Raw genomic sequence first — 21,057 nt, 5'->3', positions numbered from 1 at the left:
TGATCTAGTGSTATGGTTGCGACATGTTCAGTTTTCCCAAAAAAAGGCAACCAATTTCCATAAGTGCTTCATGCGCGAACAACTTTTGTTGGATTCGGCTCTTCTGGAAACACCCATATAGTCGACTGCTCTTTACCGCTATCGTATTTTCTTTACATTTATCTCGACAAATCGACAAGTGTTTTTTTAGCGATTGTCTAATTGTGTGTGATCCGTATAGTTGTCTCAGTCTCRAGATAGGCCACATGATGATCTTTCAAAAAAAGTTTGCCCATAGCGTCAATAGTTTCCGGAACAGCAACTCATTTTGGACCACCTTCACGAAATTTGTCTTGGAGTGATCTATGATCTCGATTGAATTCACCATACCATCGATAAACACTGGTCCTTCATTTAGCTTCATCACCAAAAATTTAATTAAGCTCATCGACACACAGTTGCTAAGTCCAGGTCGAAAGTTGAAAAAACATCGCGTGAAAATATTTGTGATTTAATTCCATTTTTGGCTCGACATGAAAATTTAAAGTCACTATCAACTACACAAGTAGCGCTCGTATGTACGTACTGAGTAGGCAATAGGGTTGTCAAATCCCGAAATATAATAGACAAGAATTAAATACTACAACTACTACATGTCGAGTTCAACACCGAAACGGACCGTTACTTACATACATAGTTCGGTAAATGACTACATCCTCAGCTATTCGCTGTGTTAAGCAAGTGTATAGGAGATTTTGCTTACTATGTTGCTACAATAATAATAATCTTGTCTCCATTTATCAAAAAATCCCAAAACATAATGGACAATTATAGAACTGCTTTTACCTATTACAGCAACAATAACTATGTACATATATTAAAAACCACCTATGAAAAATATTTTAAAAAGAAAACAAAACTAATTCGACTCCGTAGTCAGCTTTATATTTGTTTAACTTTACCATATACATAAATATAAAAAATAACCTTTAAAATAACGGTACTAACATATGGATGACCTAATTTCTTGTTATCGCTAAATGCGTTTAATTCTCAGAATTATTTTTAGTAGTCAACGTCGGATCCGGCGCATTCATAGCGTAACCCAAAGTTTGTAATGCTCGTCGCAAGCCAGCAAACACTGTCGGATCTTCAATCGTAGACGGTATTTCTACCAACTGATTCTTTGCGAAATCTGCCATTACTCGACGCATCGTCTTRCCCGACCGTGTACGTGGTAATGCCTCCACGGGCGCCACTAAGCGAAAAGCGGCGATAGGTCCAACAACATCACGTATAATTTTAACGATTTCTAACGAGAGTTTCGCACCARTCCTCTTACTACTATCCTTTGGTATATAAAGACAAAGTGGTACCTGTCCTTTGGTCGCTTCGGGGACACCAAATACAGCGGCRTCAACTATATCGGGATGCCGTAAAACCGCATCTTCTAAACTTGATGTTGAAATACGATGGCCAGCCACATTGATGACATCATCGTCACGTGCCGTCACAAAAATATAATCATTCTCATCCTTRTAGCCAGCATCCATTGTGTCGTAGTAGCCCTGAGATGGAAGTAAAAACAAATAAATAACCAAAACATAATTCCTCAAAATTTAAGAAATGATTGTTATCTAACATTATTTTATTATTCTCAAGTTTAGATATTATTGAGACAAAACATTTGGAGCTTAAAAGCTAGCTTAGTTTKAACAAAGTTAGATTTATTAATAAATATTTTTTTCAACATTGTCTTACCGGATATTTCTGGAAATATGTTTTATTAAAGAGTGCGTCATTTTTATACAGTGTCGACATGAATCCAGGCGGAAGTGGCAATTTCAAAGCGATACGACCCAACTTCGCTGTCTCACATTCTTCACCGTCGGGTTTTAGGACCTTAACTGGAAGATAACAGGTGAGTTTCTATGGAAAAGAWGAACTATTATTTTTTACTTACTATTATAGCCAASRACTGGCAAACCAGTTGTGTATTTAGGCGGGTTCAAGCTGTGTTTAAAACCGATACATGTCGCAGTAACTGGCGAGCCYGACTCGGTTTGCCACCAATGATTTAATACCGGAACTTTGAAAAYACGTTCTATCCAACTTTTGGTCTCGATRTCGCAGTGTTCACCAGCAATGAATATGTTACGCAGAGATTTAAGAGAATACTTTTGTCCATGTATAACATCAGGATCAACACGACGTATAACACGGAAAGAAGTTGGCACAGAAAAGAGCGCATTGACGCGATGTTGTTCTATAATTCTGTCAAAGAACGATTTATTAACAAAACACATTAACTACTATTTTTTAGTGAAGCGCACCTAAAGTACTGACCCGGATCGGGTGTACGATCTGGTTTACCCTCATACATCACGCTTGTTGCACCAAGTAATAGTGGACCATAGCACATATAGGAATGTCCAACAACCCAGCCCAAGTCCGAGGCAGCCCACCACACATCAGACGGATTGAGGCCGTAAATCTTTTGAATCGTATACATCAGTGACACCAAATGCCCACCCGTTGGTCGCTGCACACCCTTCGGTTTGTCCGTAGTACCCGAGGTGTAGAGTATGTAAAGCGGATCATTAGCYTCGACGGGWACACAATCGACTGGTCCACCCAAATGTTGTACCGTTTCCCATAACATATCGGTTTTCCAATTCATATTACCGCTACGCAAAATATTTTCACGTATATATACGATATTACAAATTGGTTTCCATTTTGACATTTCGACAGCCTCATGTAATATGTCTAAATAGGGTACAACCTTACGAGGTTCGACACCACAATTCGCCGCAAGTATAAATTTCGGTTCAGCGTGCTCAATACGCATACAAAGTTCACTGGCTGCGAAGCCACCGAATACCACAGAGTGCACAGCACCSAGTCGCACCGTYGCCAACATAGCGACAATTGCTTCTGGTATCAGAGGCATGTAGATAACGACGCGATCGCCCTTCTGTAGCCCCAAATTTGCGAGACCGCCGGCAAAAACTGAGACCTAAGAGTATCAAAAATAGTTTAAAGCACATCATAGTAATAGAAGCAACCATGTAAAGTACCTCATCATAAAGCTCTTGGTAGGTGACATGACGTATAGTATTCGTCAATGGACTATCGTATATAAGCGCCACTTTATTGCCATTGCCATTAAGTACATGTCGATCCACAGCATTATAGCAAGCATTCACATAACCACCAGAATACCATTTCGTAAATGGTGGATTCCTATTGTCCATAACATGCTCCCATGGCTTGTGCCAATCGATTAAGCGTCCAAGATCACTCCAAAATTCTTCAGGATTCGAAATGGACCGATTGTARGCATCCATGTACACTGGATCGTGTGCGTCACTTACTAGTTCACCTGAAAAATAATCAATGCAATTTTTTATTAATCCAAACAATAWTTAAATAATTACTCCCTTCCACCAATAGCCTGGAAGAAGAGTAATTYTACGTTCACGACAAGTGGTTTAACGTAAGCGGAACGGATACCGATCTTATGCGACTAAAGACTGTCAACTCGACAGCGTTGTTCAAAACTTGTGGAAGGTTTTCTGCCATTGAGTTCCACTTTCTGTGGCAAAATGTAAATAAAGTTAAGGCGTTCGTAAAGTGTGAGGAACATCATTTACGGTTTATAGTAAGACATCAGAATTCAATTAAGAGTTCGTGAGTTCATTTGCCGTTCCTAAATGAATTCGCTTATTAAATAGAAAGGTAATCCAAAACAAATTATGTATTCGTTTAAGAGGTAATGAAATGTATTCCTTTATGTCGCGGTTCTTCGCATTATGCGAATTTTTTTAATCTAATTCAAATGACGAAAGAAAAATATATATGTCGAATTGTTAGTGCACTTTGTAGCATTAAATTTAATGCACAATATACCAATATTACATAAGTTAAAAGTAAAAAAAGAAAAGATAATGTTTCAATATATCTACATTCTATTTACAGAAACGAATATATGCACAGATGGAAGATGACAATATGCCATTTCCTTTTTCACATCGGATATATGTACATATGAGTTTATATTTCATTAGATATTTTTGGATTTTCTSAAGCCGTGCATAAGAATACATCTTGTTTCTATCTAACCGTTATATATAAAGATTCAGATTTAACATTTAAAAAGTAAGAGATCACAAAGTGTTTCTACAAAGCGACTTTAGGCAGAGGGTTCGAGATGAGCCCTAATAATATCATAAAGTAAATAAGTTATAATTGGTGTTTTTTAGACGCGTGGTTTGAATTTTGCAATACTTTTTTCAAAGCAGTACGTAACATCTGTTACAAGTACTTGCCTTATATACAGCTTGGTTTGCCATTTTATAATCGAATACTGCGGTGTAAATTTATTATCAAATTAGGATCAGTTCAAGCATATTCAATTTTACTGGGCACCAGGCCACAAAGACAATGAAATAGTAGACGAGATTGTCGAGAATCCGAAAACATGAACAACATTGGGAATTGGGAAACCCATGCATTGTCTATACGACGATCTCGWCAGAAGCATGACAAAGAAAATTAAAACCCGGTGGAAGTAGCTGTCTGAGTGCAAAACTGCAAAAGTCATGTGCAAAACGATAGATCGAAAGTACACAAAATTCCTCCTGGCCTACCATATTAACCTAACCTAACTTAATGGATCAGTTCCTGCGATTTATTGCATGCTGTGCCTAAAAATTTTGTTCAGCGCTGAAGCTCACTTTTGGTTGAATGGGTACGTTGTTAATAAAGTTAATAGGCAAAGTAGTCGTATTTAGAGTGATGATAATCCACAGCTACTTTTTAAATGATGTTCATCCTCAAAAAGTCACTGTTTGGTGTGCTCTATGACCAAAGGGAATCATTGCTTCCACATTTCGTCACAAAAGAAGCTATAATATTACAGTCATGCGCATTATCTCACATCGTGGGCCTGTGCCGTGGCCTCCAAGAATGTACGATTTAAGGCCGCTGTACTATTTATGTGAAGTCGCTTGTCTACGCAGATAAGCTCGAGCCAATTAATTCCTTATAAGAGAATATTCAGCGTGCTATTGTTGACATAGAGCCCTAATTGCTRCAAGTGGTAGTGCGCCTCTTGAATGGAAATCATTTTAATAAATAATGACAAACYCTTATTTTTAAAATAACGCTAAATCATTACATTAAATTATATACTCTTGCAAGATGTTCCTACAGAGTATAATGGTTTTGTTCACCTAACGATTGTACGTATCACCTAAAATGAATCGAGATAGATAGGGTTATATATAAATGTATGTATAAATGATCAGGATGATGAGGCGAGTTAAAATCCCAGTGATTCTCTGTCTGTCCGTCCGTCCATCCGTGCAAGCTGTAACTTGAGTAAAAATTGCGATACCTTGATGAAACTTGATAAGCGCCTTCTTTAGTAGAAAGAACAGTTCGTAGATAAGCGTAAACGGACCTCTGTCACGCCCACAAAACGCCATTAAGCACAAAATTAAGATCTATAGTTGACTTTTGACCGAAAAATATTCGTTAATGTATGGGATATACAATTCAAATTCAGAGAGAATCCCTTCCTGACAATAGTAATTCAAAAATGGGTTGAATCCAGTCAACACTTACCTGAGCCCCCCCATACATCTAATATTTTCGAATTTCCTTTTGATTTTATACAGCATAAATCGTCCAATATTTGAGCTATCTCAATAACAATTGCAGAACGTGGTGTACTCATAACAATGTAACGTTGACTAAAATAGATAAAATTGGTCAATAGCTTGAGCTAACCCCCCTATAAATAATATCAGGATTTTCGAGCATCCGAATGACTGTACTCCATATGATTGGAGATTGTATGTGAGCTACCTTAATAAAACCCAGGGAACGTTTTTTAGTATRTTGCATTGGCAAAAATATATAAAATCGGATTGATACTAACCCAACTTCCATACTCTACAAATTATAATTTTCGTTTTTCTAACAAACCTWATGCTGGCTATGTCGGTTAGTTTATAAGTTATATATTGTATATCTATACATGCAATTGCTTAGATTCCGTTACTTTGCTTGCTGTTTTATATCTTAAGATATTTCTCTGGCTTTGAATCTTGGAAGTTGTAAGATTATAAAATGTTCCGTTGTACTCGAACTAAGTCCTTCCTTATTTGTTTTCTTTTATAATTTCCCTCTGACGATATAAGAATTCGATTCATTTGTAGCTTCTTACAAACATGGTATGATAGACTGATATTGGATACTGATCAGAAATGTTTTACTATAGCCAAAACTAAGGTCAATGTTACGACGTCTTTCATTTATCCACCTTCAGTATTTTGTTCAGGTCTTCATTCCCGGAGCATACCAAAATATATTCCCATATGGATGAAGGCCAAGTAAGAGAATAATCTCAGTATGCTTCCCGTTAAAATTCATACATAAAAAATCAAAAAGATAAAGATTGTGATCACACTTAATAATGTATATTTTAAAATCTGAGAATCTCACTGCCACAATATTTAGCATCAAAAATTGGGGAATCTTGAATTAAAGATTAATTAAAATTTTTTTAATAGCATAAAATCCGTTAGGTAACGAAGTTCTTCAAACATGGGAACGTTTCTAAAATTACAGCTGACCATTCATTAAGAGTATTTTTTTTAGTTTAATATTAATTGTCGAAATATATATTTCTTAGGCATAGGGTTTTCAGTTCATTTTGACATCAGCAATTTCTTCCAATACATGCGTGTACGTATGATTTACATAAAAAAATATACGATAACGGTCTAAAACCGTATTTTTTGCGCACCTTTCTACATGACGTCTGTGCATAGGTCAGTCATTTAAATTCCACATGAGTAAATATAAGTGAAGTGTCTGAATAATTAAGTTCTTGGTTAATTATTCCTTTATATTAGCTTACTAAATCATGCAAACACACTTATGTACATGCTATGTACATTTTTTAGCTAGAGTCACTAGTATCCGTACATACATACGTACATACATATATAGACGATCACCTGTTGTTTAGCTAAAAACAGTTTAAGATTYTAAATTAAAAGACCTTTAACCTTTCTAAACAAAAACAAAATTATTAAACTCACATTTARTTAAAAAAATTAAAGTTTTAAAACTAACTGCATATTTTAATATAAACAGTTAATCAAGCAGTGCATACTTGTTTTTGAGTGGCTAGGAAAATTTACATATGTGACCTGGTCTACGGAAAGGGGGCTTAGGTGTCRAAAAATCAATTTTCTCAATTTCAGTTTTTAGTTGATTCGGATGGAAGATGATATTTTTAACAGCTGTTTCCCAGAAAACTAGTTTTCGCACGTTAGCTCCCTTTTCGTAGACCAGGTCACATACATATGTACATATTTCACTTTTTTGTCAGCGAGCGGCGATATGTTCCGGTCTTAAATAAGTCAAGCATTCCAACGACAAAAATACACGAATCATATCGGAAACGAAGACGACTGCAAGGAAGTAGACAAGTAGACATCTTAGCACTTTCTTCTTGATTGTTTCGCGTTTGCGGGATTAAGAATCAAACACTTGCTAGTTCACACTTTACTTTACTACCACAAATTGGTGGGAATCGAAATTTAATGTTTGAACAAATTTTTATCAGACAAAGGCGTTTTGCTGACGTTCGAATTACATTAATTCTATTTTTATGGCTTCACAAATGCCTGTATTTAGTAGTCCAAGTGCGATCTCTGGATCAACCATMAAACCTATGTATATCGGAACCTTCTCCAAGCTGAAATATTCTAAATTTGTCGGAAAAGATCAAAGAACACAATAAATCAAATGAAGAGAGATTAATCTCCAACTCACTAGGTCGCTTGGATCGCTTGGGATCTGTCCTAAGCTCCTACAACGCTAATGTATTTTAGTTTGGATTAAGTTGTATGATCCCAATCAAATTTATTACCAAAATCTTCCACTATTAAAATAATAGTTAATAGGCTTTCGATCTTCTATGTTGTTGTTAAGAAGGCTACATAATAATTATCAACAGGATTTATAACCCTAGTGTTTTTTAGCTTAGATTAGATTGTATGATACTTTCTCTTTGCRTAATTAACACGCATTGCGTAGGAAGTTAGATCAAATTTTGAAGACACATATTTTACCAATATCGTTCACTATTCCTTAGCAGGATTTCGATCTTCTGTTATAAATCTAGGATATTCGAAAATTTGCTTTTGTTGTTGTAAAAAAGGCTACATAATTATTCGCGACAGGATTTATAATTCAATTCGATACCAGGCTTTTCAGTGCTTCCTGCACTTATTCAAATATTCTTTTAAGCTTACGGCCAAAATCGCCTGATAATCGAATATGCAATTGGACGCCTAATGTTTGGAAGTGATTTTAGGACCGATTTCATCTCACACTTTTAATCAATTCTTTATTTAAACGGCTAGAAGTTGAGTGAGGACGAATTATTGCAAAAACTCATAGAAGGACCTGCCAAAGTATTACATGTGACATATTAAAASAATTACACTCAAAAATTGTGTTGTTAATTTCGACAAAATTTAACTTTTGTCATCAGACATCGACTTTTTTGAGATATAGATAAGATATTTTCGTTAAGGGGTTACATGGGTTTACGGGTTTTAAGAGATCGATTTTTTTGTTGTATTTTTAAATTCTTCAGCACCTCTAAAATATACCTGAATTTTCAAGTTGATCCGAGTAATATTTTCGGAGATACAATCTKGAGAACTTGTGAAGTCGGTTGGCAAGATTTCTCGAGAACTGATGAACCGATCAGAAAATTTTCCAGAGTTCTTTGAGATACAATTCTTAAAGACTTGTTCAAGACTTTTCTTCAATTACAACTATTTGAAAAAAAAAATTCAATGAAAATGTTTTCCAAAAATTCAATGAAATTTTGTTTTTAAATGTCTGCCAAAAATCCAATTTTCAGTTTTTTCCTCTCGTCACTTTAAATGATCCTGGAGCTATCCTGCCAACGCGGGCGCTTCTTTTTTCTGAGAGGTCATCGAAAATGGCGTCGCAATGGCTGAGCTTAAAATATTTTTTTCCAAACATTTAAAAATTTCTTTGTAAATATTGTATGTTTGTAACAATAAAATATTCTAGTAAAATATTTCTATGTTTTTTACCCTAGGAAACCCATGTAACCCCTTAAGTCTTTATTTTAATTTTTATCCTATTTTCTCAATCCAGCTGTTCTTACTACTTTCGAAAAAAATAACAATAAAAAATTTTTAAAAATAATTAAAATTATAGTTAAACATATTTTTTTCACTCTTGATGTGCTTTACTGCCATTTGCCATTTCATGCACTTCACTTAGTCGTTGCCGGCAATTAGATGCTTAAGCGCTTAAGTCACCGTTATTTAAAACTGTTGTATATTTTACAAGCATAATTTAAATATTAATTATGTGTTTAGRTACAATAAAGTTCCTCCAGTGTATGTACGTTTATTGAACTTACCCTGCAAGGTGTTAAGGTTACTTTTGTGTGCTTTATCGCCAGCCATTTTATTTGCTTTGTTTTAAATTGAAAAACCGTTATTTAAATGATCGGCGAAATCTAATTTTTGCTGAAATAAATTTTGATTCACTTTAATTTTAATGATTATCCTTGAATGATCCTTTATCACTTGGTCTAAGGCACTTTGCCCCTCGAAGTTCCTTCTTTCTCGGTTCTCAATTCCACACACAGCCGTTGTCTTGAGTTGCTCAAGTCAAACTGAATTCGAGTTTTGAAACACTTAAGCATTCTTAAGCAACATATAAATGGAACCGYGGAAAAAGTGATTTTTAACAAACACACTCATATAAAGCCGGATTTAAATAAGAAATAGGGTTATGTGATTAATTATACTAACTTTGGAATAAAAAAAAGACAAATAAAATTTACATTGACTAAATACGAGTTGCCTCACTGGAGCGAAGTCTTATTGCTTTAGTAGTGTTTTTAATTAGGCATAAAGCTGCATATAAAAAATTATTTTACCTACTTACGTATATACATACATATGTATGTGTGTATGTATGAATTTGTAAAAAATTAATTTGCTACTAGTGACTTACATAGGTACATACAATACCTATGTTTATATGAGATTTTGTGTAGAGAATATTCAATTTTCTAAAGGCTCGTCCATATGCCTACTTATGTACATACAAGTATATATATAAATGTATATATTTGTGCAAATTTATGTCCGTTTGGGGTCGGCATAGCTAGTATTCATGAATAAAGCAAAGTGTAAAAATCTTTTCGATTGAGCAAATTATTATACTAATTATACACTGTTGTAATGTTTTTCAATTCTTCAATATGTAAGTCAAACTCTGAAGGAAGAGCTTAAGACTTCCGATATCTTTCTAAAACTTTTTTCTGCATGTGTCATCGTTAATACAACCGTACTACAGTCTATTCGAGATTGTGAGATTAGAAGGCTCGCTTTGTTAACTTTCCCGCCCTTGCGCATGATCTTGATGATACTGCATGCCCCGAAGGCATTCCATTTCACTCTTATCCGTTTGTAGGCTCTTTCGGAAAATTCGTTATGCATCGCTCTTAACGCCTGCATATTTTCTGAACTGGTTCGATGGTCAAGCGTATGGCAGTCTTCAAATACTACACTGAYTTCATTGATTATTGACAACGGTTGTACGGTACGGTTGTAACATCAAGTTGATGCTTCTTATTCGGAATTTCCTGAGCTCGATCTAACATAAAATCTCGCATTCATTACTGAAAACTGTCCGATTTATGAAGAAATTCGGGTCCTGATGAAACCGGCAAGACTAGAAAATCAAAATTACCGTTAATAGATATCGCATGCCGGCTCCTAAAAATTACTATTTCCTTCACTCTAGTTGTCGATTAAAGTTGAATTAAAGCAGACGAAACGCGTAAGTCGTGATTGGTGCTACTGCAGTATTTACTGGAATGATTGTGTTGTTTAACTTTCCTTGAAATGATTGTGGAGTCAGACTCCAAATGATCTGTTGCGAAGTCAATGATCTTTGGTGAGGTCAATGACCCTTTTATTTACATTGAGCTAAATCAACAGGCATTCCCGAGTTCAATRACTTTTGGATAGCTTAATAATTTTAAATCAATGACCCATGGATTTATTTTTAACGAGATCAATAAACCTTACTGTGGTCAATGTGCTTTAATGAGGTCAACTCCCTTATGTTTACCTTAAACTTACCTGATTTAAAGCCTTTAGGGTTGTTGTTGTTGTAGTGGTGAAAACATTCCTGAAGTTATTTCAAGGAATTGTGCGTCCGTGGCCGGATAAAAAACTGGATCCATTCCGGTTACATAGACCCAACTGTGGCGGGAACGGACAACCCTTAAGATTGTTGACTTCGCTAATGGTCAGTTTTCAGACTTTACCCATATGCTTTTCTTTCAGCTCAATATTCTAGTTTGGATGTTTCGACAGTCAGCGATTGTCAGATAACCGTGAAGGAGAGCTTTTACGAGATCAGACCACTATTTACTATGGAATGCGTAGAAAACACAACAGCCAAGCTTGATACGAAACACTGTACAAAAATACGATTCGCATTTTTTTTTTAAGCATAGAACCTTCTCTAACCCCAAACACGGCCCACGARTGCTGAGACTAAATTAATCCTAGAGAAGAAGGGTAAGCACAATAGACAACAGGTGCTACTTACCGTTCCCACGAAGGTCGGGTCTACGTGACCAGAACGGACTCGGATTTTTATCCGGTCAAAAACAATGGGAAATATTTTCTATTGCTACCACTATATAAAAAAAAGAGTTTCCTTCCAAAACCAGTGCATATGTACATATATGTAGACAATGAAAAAAGAATAATTAGTTTTGTTGTAGCAAACGCAATACCGAAAAAGCATCAGAACAACTTTTGTTTATTAGTAAAAAAAAAAAAAATCGCTTTATTCCATTCTACAAGAATTATTTCTTTTTCTTCTGCGATTTTTTGCTCTTCTTTTGTGGCGGTACACCATCTGCTGCATTTGCCGTTTTTGCGTCCACCATTTCCACGTCGCCACTCTGCTCGGCCGTTAATTCAACGCTGAAACCTTTGATGTATGGTTTAACCAATTGAAATACGAGTTTTTCATGTTGAACATTGCGCGAATCTAAACTCAAGCGTACAGTCACTGCGTCAAACGCATGAAAAACGACAGTACCGCAACGTTGTGTGTAGTCCTTTAGACAAAGTTACGATATTTAAAAATAAAATAAATAAAAGTGAATTTGAGCTCACCTCTTCGTTAAAAGTGAATATTACATCACCTGGTGTGGGCTTCTTGTCTCCGGATAAGGAGTTTAGATAAACGGTACCTTCTAAACCGAATTTCGGAATGAGTACTTGCAATGCATTCTTACGTACAAACAACACATAACTGTAAATACAAAAATTTTAGTTTCAAATACAGATCTGCATGTCAAAGTATGCTCACCCTTCTTCATCCTGTGTTTTGCCGCGGAAGAACAAATGCGTATTCAGCGCTACAGATGCGCGTCCCGCATATTGCGCCATCTTGTGCCGATAATTTAGGTTATGACATAACTCTTCGTTCAACTTCTTATCTAACAAATCGGCATATGTGCTATCAGAACCAATAGAAGCTGCTAACAGACGATGTACAATGATATCCGAGTATCTGAAATTATTTATGTTTGAGGAATTGTTATAAGATTATATTTCGCATTACACACCTACGTATTGGCGATGTGAAATGTGTATAAATCGGTGTGGCTAAACCGTAATGGAAGAATTCTTCCGGCTGCAATGTGCCACTGATAAAGTATACTGCTTGCATCATGCAACGTGTGGTCAGAATACGTATCATCGTATTAAAGTATACATTATCCGGTTTCACACAAGCATCCAATGAGCTCGCTAACTCCAAACCCGTATCGGTTTTAATTTCAAAGCCTTGATGACTCGCTGCTTTAATGAGCGGCTCAAAATTGCTCGGTGCAGGACGCGGATGTCGACGTAGCATAGCGCATTCCGGAAATTCTGCACATATATGCTCGGCCACTGTGCAATTTGCCAGCAACATAAACTCTTCAACCATGGAATTGGTTTCACGCACTTGTTTCGCTTCCACTTCGAGTGGTTCATGCGTTTCACTATCCACCTGGAAGCGTATCTCAGGTGAGGCTAACACCAAGGCGCTGAAGAGAATAAAAATATATATAAATATGCACCAAGCGTTTTATTAAAAAATTTTACCCATTATCCATACGTCGCTTCTTCAATATCTTCGCTAATCTATTAAGGTGTCGTAGAGATTTAGCGATTTCCGTTTGCTGTGTAGCATCATCGATAATGATTTGTGCCTGTTCGTATGTCATTGCCGCTTTAGATTTGATTACACTTTTGTGAAACCGTTTAGCTAATATATTCGCCTCATTATCCAGTTCCCAGACACAGGAGAATGCAAAACGTTCGACGCCACCTACCAGCGAACACAAATTGGAACTTAATAGTTCCGGCACCATGTCAATACGTTTGCCTACCAAATAAACAGTGGTACCACGTGCTGCTGCCTCCTTGTCCAAAGCGTTYCCTGGTCGTATAAAGTGACTTACATCAGCGATGTGTACACCCACTTCTAAATGACCGTTTGGTAGTTCGCGGCAATGAAGCGCATCATCAATATCTGTGCAACCGGGCGGATCCACAGAGCAAATATATAAGTCACGTAAATCGACGCGCTTTGCATAGTCCTGCCAAACAATAAAAGCTTTACATTTAAAATAGTTAAATACAGAAATATTTCGATAAACATACTTCTTCCGTAATAACCCAAGGCATTTTTGGTAGAAAACTCAATACTTCCTCAGAGAACTTGCTGTGCGGCACATCGTGCTCTAGCAAGATCACCTCATTTTCGGTATTCATATCCCCTAATGGACCAAGGCTGCGTACAAAGTGACCATGCGGATAACGCGAGTTACGTGGCCAGGAATCTATAGCGACAATTATGCGTTTATTTTGTAACTGTTCCGCCTGACGTGTTTCTATACGTATGCGTGGAATTTTACGATCCGCCGGTACGAATAAATGGCGTGATGCGTTTTCCAGCAAACTAGGTTGTAAAATTCCGCAATATTGACGCCATTTGCGACGTATAATACCAACTACCTTGCCGGTGGGTCGTACTTCATCAGATTTTGTAAGGCTCTTCTCAAATACAGATTGTTCTTTTTCGGTGCGTTCCACATTATCACCAGGATCTTCATCGGCACCCTCTTCTAATACGATTTCACTTGGTGCCGTCCACTCTTCCTGTGGTAAAAGTTCGATTGCGACAATGTCACCATCAACTGCACGATTAAGCGCTTCACGACCTTGTATGAGCACCTGTAATTTGACAAACAGTTATATAATATATAAATTAATTAAAGAGCAAATTAAAACTTACCGGATGTTCATAACCTTCGACAGATACAGCTCCCTCCAAGTAGTTTTCACGTGACGCTTGAAATGATCCCTGCAAAAGCTTTTTCGCTTTAATCCCATCATGTATTTCGTTAACGCTTAAGTGCGTGGGAAATATAGGCAATGATTTTTTGTCACTTTCAAAACTCTTTCGCGCATATTTATCAATTAACATTGGAAAGTCGGTTAGTGATTTTACATACTCCTCAGCACTAGCCACCAATATACCATCTTTTTCAGCACGTTCTCTATTGCCAACATCATCGGTGATCATAACAACTCTGGTGCGCGGCCGTCCCGACTTTTTCATTGCACGACTATTTTGCGCCTCTTCTAGATGTTGATCATACCATAGTGCAGCTTTTCGAATAGCGCGATCATTACGATCATTAGCACTCTCACCGGGCTCACGTTCCACATATGTATCCCTTAAATAAATATATACACTTATTCTAAAGAAAATGAACAATGTATAATACGAAATTACTTGTGATGCTCGTTCACAAACACGTAGAAACCGCGTGGCTTATGCTGCACAACTTCCCGGAATCGCTTATAAACAACGCTACTGTTATGCTTCACTTCACTCAACACTGTCGAGAGTACAATCACATTAGATATTGCATCCTCTTCTAGTACATCGATTTGGTTAAGCACAACATTTGTGTCTAAGACTAAATAATGTGGAAAGGGAAATAAGGCGCTTTTCACATTGCGCTCTGGCAACAAGGCCACAGATGTTTCATCCTGCACACAGTTCTCACATATCTGAGCGCCGCAACCCAAATCATCCCGCAGGTAATGCTCCCGCACGATCTAATAATAAATGAACTAAGTTTTTATAATTTATTGTATAATTATTATGTACCTTTAAAATATTGCCACGCTTCGTTTTTCGCGTGAATTCACGTATTGTCTGCATTTTGCAACCGCAAAAAACTTTTGTTTTAAGTAACACAAATCTTCTAACACCAATTTACAATAGAAAAGCGGCAAACATGTGGAAAAACAACAAATCTTGATTAAAAAAACATATGTTTTTTAGAGGGCAATATTGTTAACTCTCTACAACTCTACTAAAGGGCTTTTAAATATAGTTGGGATAGAATAAAAGCTTGCAAATATTGTAAATGATTTGTTATTTCATGATCACAAACTAGATGTATTAATAATTTTACTAAACAGCACGTAAACCTATGCTCATTTTAATATTTTTTATCCTGAATTAATTGAAACAGTTTTTATCGAACAAGAAAATTCCCTCAGGTATAAAGAAACAACACTTTTCTCCGTCCACACGTGTGTTTCATTCTCATTACTTTTAACGCATTTTATTCTTCCTTCACTGTGCAATTATTTTCAAACTTGATTTATTTTTGTAAAATATATATTGATAAAATAAAAAAATGGTTATCGTGGAGAAGAGTTTTCCCCGAGGTGGTATCACACCAAAAGAAAATAAGCCAGATGAAATTAAAGAAAATATTGTAAGTACACCAGACTTCAAAACACCATGCACACACCAAGTAAATTACATATTCTTTAGATTTTCGGAGCACTACAAACAAAAATCAAAAAACCCAAGAAAAAACCTAAGGATGATGAATTTATTGCCGGTGCAGAAGAAGATAATGAACAAATCCAGTCAGTGTCGGCAGAACTGCTCAATTACGATACCATACAAGATGGCATGAACATAATGGGTGTAGTAAAAGCTATAGATCCACTTTATCTGAGTATTTCCTTACCCGGGCGCATGACAGCGCGAGTGTCAGCTTTAGAAATATCGGACTCCTACACGAAAGCAACCAGAGAATTTCTAGAGCAATCCGAGGCAAGTAACAATTTTAAATCACTGACCGACCTCTATCATCTCGGACAAATTGTTTATGGACGCATACAAGAAGTTAAACAAAACGAACATGGTCGTATGCAAATATTAATGTCATTGCGACCGAATGAGGTGCACTCAGAGCTTTCCCATACCAATGTGAAAAAAGGTTTTGTGTTTAACGGTGCTATTGAAGAAGYACAAGAACATGGTTACATTATTGAAACGGGTATAAAAGGTCTACGCACATTTGTACCATTGGAAAAAGCACAGTCCAGTCACGTTGTGGGTGAATTAATTTTCCTTAAAGTAGAAAAAATTACAGCTGATAAAGCAGTTAGTACATGCACATGCAAGGAACTTAAACCGGATAACATGAAAATAAAGAATCAAACTGAACCTAACATAGATTACATTTTGCCCGGTACTATTGTCCAATTTTCAATAACAAAACAACTGAAGGATGGTCTGCAAGGCACAATAATGAACGAAGCATTGACAGCGTACGTGAACGAACACCAATTGGCAGAAGCTTTGGCACTACCAGAAGACTATGAAATAAATTCTACATTAAATGCACGTATTTTGTACGTGATGCCACTCACTAAGCTTGTATATCTGACTTTAAACTTGCGCACATCGCCTATTCAACAAACGGAGGAGCAACATTATAAGCGAGGCGACATCATAGAAACAGCTAAAGTCCATCACCTAGGTACCGGCGGCGTAATTTTGGTGCTGGAGAACAAGTTTAAAGGTGTATTATCATATAAATCAATTAAAGCAAACTTTAAAGGGAACTATGATCAAGATGAAGTTTTGATCAAATACGCTAAAAAAACAAAGCATAAGGTGCGCGTGCTTGATTACGATCCAATGGATTTACTTTATATATGTACAGACGATGCAAATACAGTTAACGAAAAGATATTTGCTTTGGATGATTTAAAACCGGGTGAATTTGTAACTGCCGTTGTGAAGGAACGTGACGCTAAAGTTGGTGGTTATACGATGCAAGTGGGTCGCGTTAAGGGTATGTAAAAATATTAAATATGTATACAAAATAATTTTCATATATATTTTTGTTATTTCAGGTATTATTGAAAAGTTGTACCTTGCACCCGTACCCAAAACTCTAGAGGTTAACTCCAAAGTACGCTGTCGTATATTGGCTGTGAACACAGAGCGTCGTACAGTGTATCTAACTAATCGGCCCGAATATTTGGCAAAACACTGCAAGATACTTAGCACACTGGCAAATGCACGCCAAAACGCAACTTATATGGGTACTGTAGTAAAATGTAACGACAACTATCTGCTGGTTAAATTCTTCAACAATCTCAAAGGCATGCTTTATAAGCAACGCTTGAGTTCAGTGCTTGGTAGCGATATGTACACATTCTATGAGGGCCAGACAATGGCATTTCGCATATTATCCAAGAATGGTGAACAAATCACCCTAACACTGGCCGATGACACATTCGGTTTGGGTGAAATATGTCCGGTTACAGTTTTGCACACATTGGAATCGGGTTTAGAAATAAAAATCACTTACCATCCAGAAGGTGACTATGAATTCGATGAAGAGAATCCCGAAGCGAATGCCATCGAAGTGAAAGGTCTAGTGCCATTACGTTTACTCTCAGACTATCCCGATTTAGTATATGCTAAATTACGCACCCACACACCTGACACCGAAACGCAAGCCGTTTGTATTGTAAAAAATATATTCAGTATACGTGATGTGCCATATTTTCTAACACATTTGACCAACAATTGGCAAAATATTAAACAAGGAGATATTTTGAAAGCATACGTGAAGAATGTGCATGAAGATATTGTAGAGTTGTTCGTGCCCATACGTAATTATGGTAAATTAGTGAAGGTTCATTTAAAGATGTTGCTTGTAAATGCGCATAAAAATGCAAATGTGCAACTTACGCCCGAGCAAGTGATCTTTGTGAAAGTGCTGGGTAAAGAACCGATAACGAGGACTATAACAGTGACAGCTAAATTAACTGACGTTTGGGATGGGGAGTTAAGCAGCAGTGCGCGATATATGGAAGAGTGAGTATATGATTGTATAAAAAAAATGTACGATTTATTTTATATTTCTTCTGCAGCTATCTAAATGAAGTAATGGAAGTGCGTAAAGCGCATATAAAATTGGGACTCAAGATAGCGCAATATAAAGTGGGCAACAAAGTGTCGGCACGCTTCATGGGTGTAAATGCTGACACTAATGATTGGCAGTATGAGTTGGAGAAAACCAATGTTTTGGCTGTGGCAAAATCGGCATTGGTTGGTAAAGCGAAGCCACCCAAAGTGGGTGCTAGCCAGGAGTGCCTGGTGTTATGGGTAGACTATTCAAGCGAATTGGTTTACATCAGCAATAAACAAGTGGATGTTGCACATGTCAGCCGAGAAAAGCACATACCAAGCAATTTGGTAGACAAAACCGGCATCAATGCCAAAGTATTGCTGAAAACCGAACAGCTCTACGTGTGCTCATTAAAAAAAGGACCCAATCCACTCATCTATTGTCCATTGCGTCTGCATTTTAACGATTTTGAAAATTCTGCCTGCGCTACTCTGAAGGAGGGTGATTTCTGCAAGGTCGCTTTTATACATAATAAATTACCTATTGCAGTGCCTGATAACACCTGGAAATTGTGGCACGATATCAAGAAGAAGCGTAAAACAAAAATGGAGGTGCACAATGAACCAAAAGCGAAGAAAGCAAAAACGGTTGCGGCTATCGATGAGACGACGACGGCAGCCAATGGAATAAAGATAGCTGAAAAGCAACAAGAAAAGCCGGCAAAAAAACAAAAACAACAAAGCGTGTCAGACGAAAGTGACATGCCGGCCAAGAAAAAGAAAAAGAAGCAAGCCAAAATCGATGATATACTCTTTTATGAGGACAAAACACCGAACCAAATTGTTATTGTTGAAAATAACGCCGACTCGGATGAGGAAGAAGAGCTGTCGAAAAAAACGCCAGAGAAAAAGGATGTWCCAAAACTACCTGGTATTGGTGATTTTTGGAATGCAGATCTCTCCCGTTTGAGTAATGACAACAAAGCGTTGGCATCCAGTGATGAAGACGAAACGGACGATGAAGCTGCCAACACAAAAGCAGGGCAAAAGAAGAAAAGACTAACCGCCGCTGAGAAATTCAAATTGCAACGTGAAGAGGAAACACGTTTGCGTGAAATCGAAGCAAAATATGCCGATCCAAATCATCTGCCTGAGAGTGTTGATCAGTTCGATCGTTTAGTGCTTTCCGAGCCGAATAACAGTAAACACTGGATTAACTATATGGTGTATCACTTGCAATCGGCGGAGGTGGATAAGKCACGCGCAGTTGCACGTCGCGCCATCAAAGCCATTTCATATCGTGAAAATAATGAGCAAATTAATATTTGGGTGGCATTGTTGAATTTAGAGTTGCGCTATGGTAATAAAGAAGCTTTCGACGAGGTGCTAAAAGAGGCGATCGCCTACAATGATCCACTCAAGGTATATCTGCGCGCTTTGGAGATACTTTGCGATGCCAAGAAAACACAGGAACTAATTGAGATGATCAGCTTGGTAACCAAGAAGTTCAAGGCACAGCCGGAGATATGGCGTGCGGCAGCAAATGCATACTTTAGCATCGAAATGCAAGAGCGAGCGCAGCAACTGCTGCACAAAGCACTGGCSTGCTTGCCCGAAAGAGAGCGTAAGTATTATTTTTACAGATTTACATGAACAATTTGTTATAAGAATTCTCTTAGCGAAAATAAATTTATACATAAATTAATACCAACACTTCTTCCCCGTTTAGATGTCAATACAATAGTTGCATTCGGCAACTTAAATCACAAATATGGCAATAATGAAATGGCGCAAACACTGCTCGATCAAGTGGTCACCTCATATCCGAAACGTGTAGATGTATGGGSCCAGTACATTGATATGTTGGTGAAATCGGAAATGATTGATTCTGCGCGGTACGTATTCTATTTAAATTACTGTTTAYATACATTCTAGCTAGCATTAAATTTTCCCTACTGTAGAAGCGTTTTGGAGCGCGCCATAATACAAAAGATACCAATGAAGAAAATGCGCACGATTTTTAAGAAATATTTAGAGTTCGAAGAACGCTTCGGCACAGCATCCGATGTGGAGAAGGTGAAGAAATTGGCAAAGGAATATGTAAAACGCAACGCGCATCTTTAAACTAATTTCTTTCATATGTGAAGACATGTATAATATAGTTTATTACATAWATGTAAGTTTAAATAAATAAAATAATTAAATATTAGTATGTTAAAGGCTTTACTTCTAAAATTGTAACAAATATCCGCCTAAATCCATCGATAAAATGGTTATAAACTCCGTTTTATCCTCCTATTGCTATAACTTACAACTTATCGTTTTCGAAATAATTTTATTCGGTTTATAGTATTTAAAATTCGTATTAACCACTACAAAAGCGGTTACCCAAGTTCTAAGAGATAAGTTTCGACTTTAGATTTTGGATTATTCTTAGGTTAATTGCTCCTCTGTAGGCTTTTGAACTGCTGAACATAAAATAAAGTCACTCTTATTGTTGTTGCCAAGTGGACACGAATAAATAGTGATACCAAATTTCCGACAACTATACTATATTACACTTTGGCACGACTAAACTACCTTGCCTTGAGTGGATGTAAATAAGATGCCTCAAAACTTAAGATCTAACATTTGGCCCCACAATTCCGTGTCATTCCCACTGCAGTCGGATCTACG

The 21,057-nt window shown here is 36.9% G+C and overlaps 3 protein-coding genes across 3 annotated transcripts; 1 reads left to right on the top strand and 2 right to left on the bottom strand.

Annotated features, from left to right (window-relative positions):
- Positions 1 to 902: 902 nt before the first annotated feature.
- Positions 903 to 9,732, bottom strand: LOC108976322 (acyl-CoA synthetase short-chain family member 3, mitochondrial). The gene is made up of 6 exons (XM_018945348.1): positions 9,470 to 9,732; positions 3,060 to 3,364; positions 2,313 to 2,998; positions 1,943 to 2,253; positions 1,741 to 1,886; positions 903 to 1,547 (listed from the first exon to the last, which is right to left on the bottom strand). The coding sequence occupies exons 1-6, from the start codon at positions 9,513 to 9,515 to the stop codon at positions 1,026 to 1,028; spliced, it is 2,016 nt and encodes a 671-aa protein (XP_018800893.1). The 5' UTR covers positions 9,516 to 9,732; the 3' UTR covers positions 903 to 1,025.
- A 2,113-nt stretch (positions 9,733 to 11,845) lies between these two features.
- LOC108976321 (exosome complex exonuclease RRP44) lies at positions 11,846 to 15,441 on the bottom strand. Its single transcript, XM_018945346.1, has 9 exons — positions 15,319 to 15,441; positions 14,938 to 15,266; positions 14,434 to 14,878; positions 13,800 to 14,372; positions 13,239 to 13,735; positions 12,716 to 13,180; positions 12,457 to 12,660; positions 12,261 to 12,399; positions 11,846 to 12,202 (listed from the first exon to the last, which is right to left on the bottom strand). The coding sequence occupies exons 1-9, from the start codon at positions 15,370 to 15,372 to the stop codon at positions 11,945 to 11,947; spliced, it is 2,964 nt and encodes a 987-aa protein (XP_018800891.1). The 5' UTR covers positions 15,373 to 15,441; the 3' UTR covers positions 11,846 to 11,944.
- A 303-nt stretch (positions 15,442 to 15,744) lies between these two features.
- LOC108976355 (protein RRP5 homolog) lies at positions 15,745 to 20,600 on the top strand. The gene is made up of 6 exons (XM_018945409.1): positions 15,745 to 15,937; positions 15,997 to 17,314; positions 17,376 to 18,348; positions 18,405 to 20,005; positions 20,111 to 20,276; positions 20,343 to 20,600. Exons 1-6 carry the CDS (start codon positions 15,857 to 15,859, stop codon positions 20,503 to 20,505), a joined length of 4,302 nt encoding a protein of 1,433 aa, XP_018800954.1. The 5' UTR covers positions 15,745 to 15,856; the 3' UTR covers positions 20,506 to 20,600.
- Positions 20,601 to 21,057: the final 457 nt, after the last annotated feature.

The sequence above is a fragment of the Bactrocera latifrons genome, unplaced genomic scaffold (assembly GCF_001853355.1).
Source record: "Bactrocera latifrons isolate USDA-ARS-PBARC rearing strain unplaced genomic scaffold, ASM185335v1 scaffold_75, whole genome shotgun sequence".
Lineage (NCBI taxonomy): Eukaryota > Metazoa > Arthropoda > Insecta > Diptera > Tephritidae > Bactrocera > Bactrocera latifrons.
Note: the sequence above shows the minus strand (reverse complement) of the source record. Positions and strands in the feature narration are given on the sequence as shown.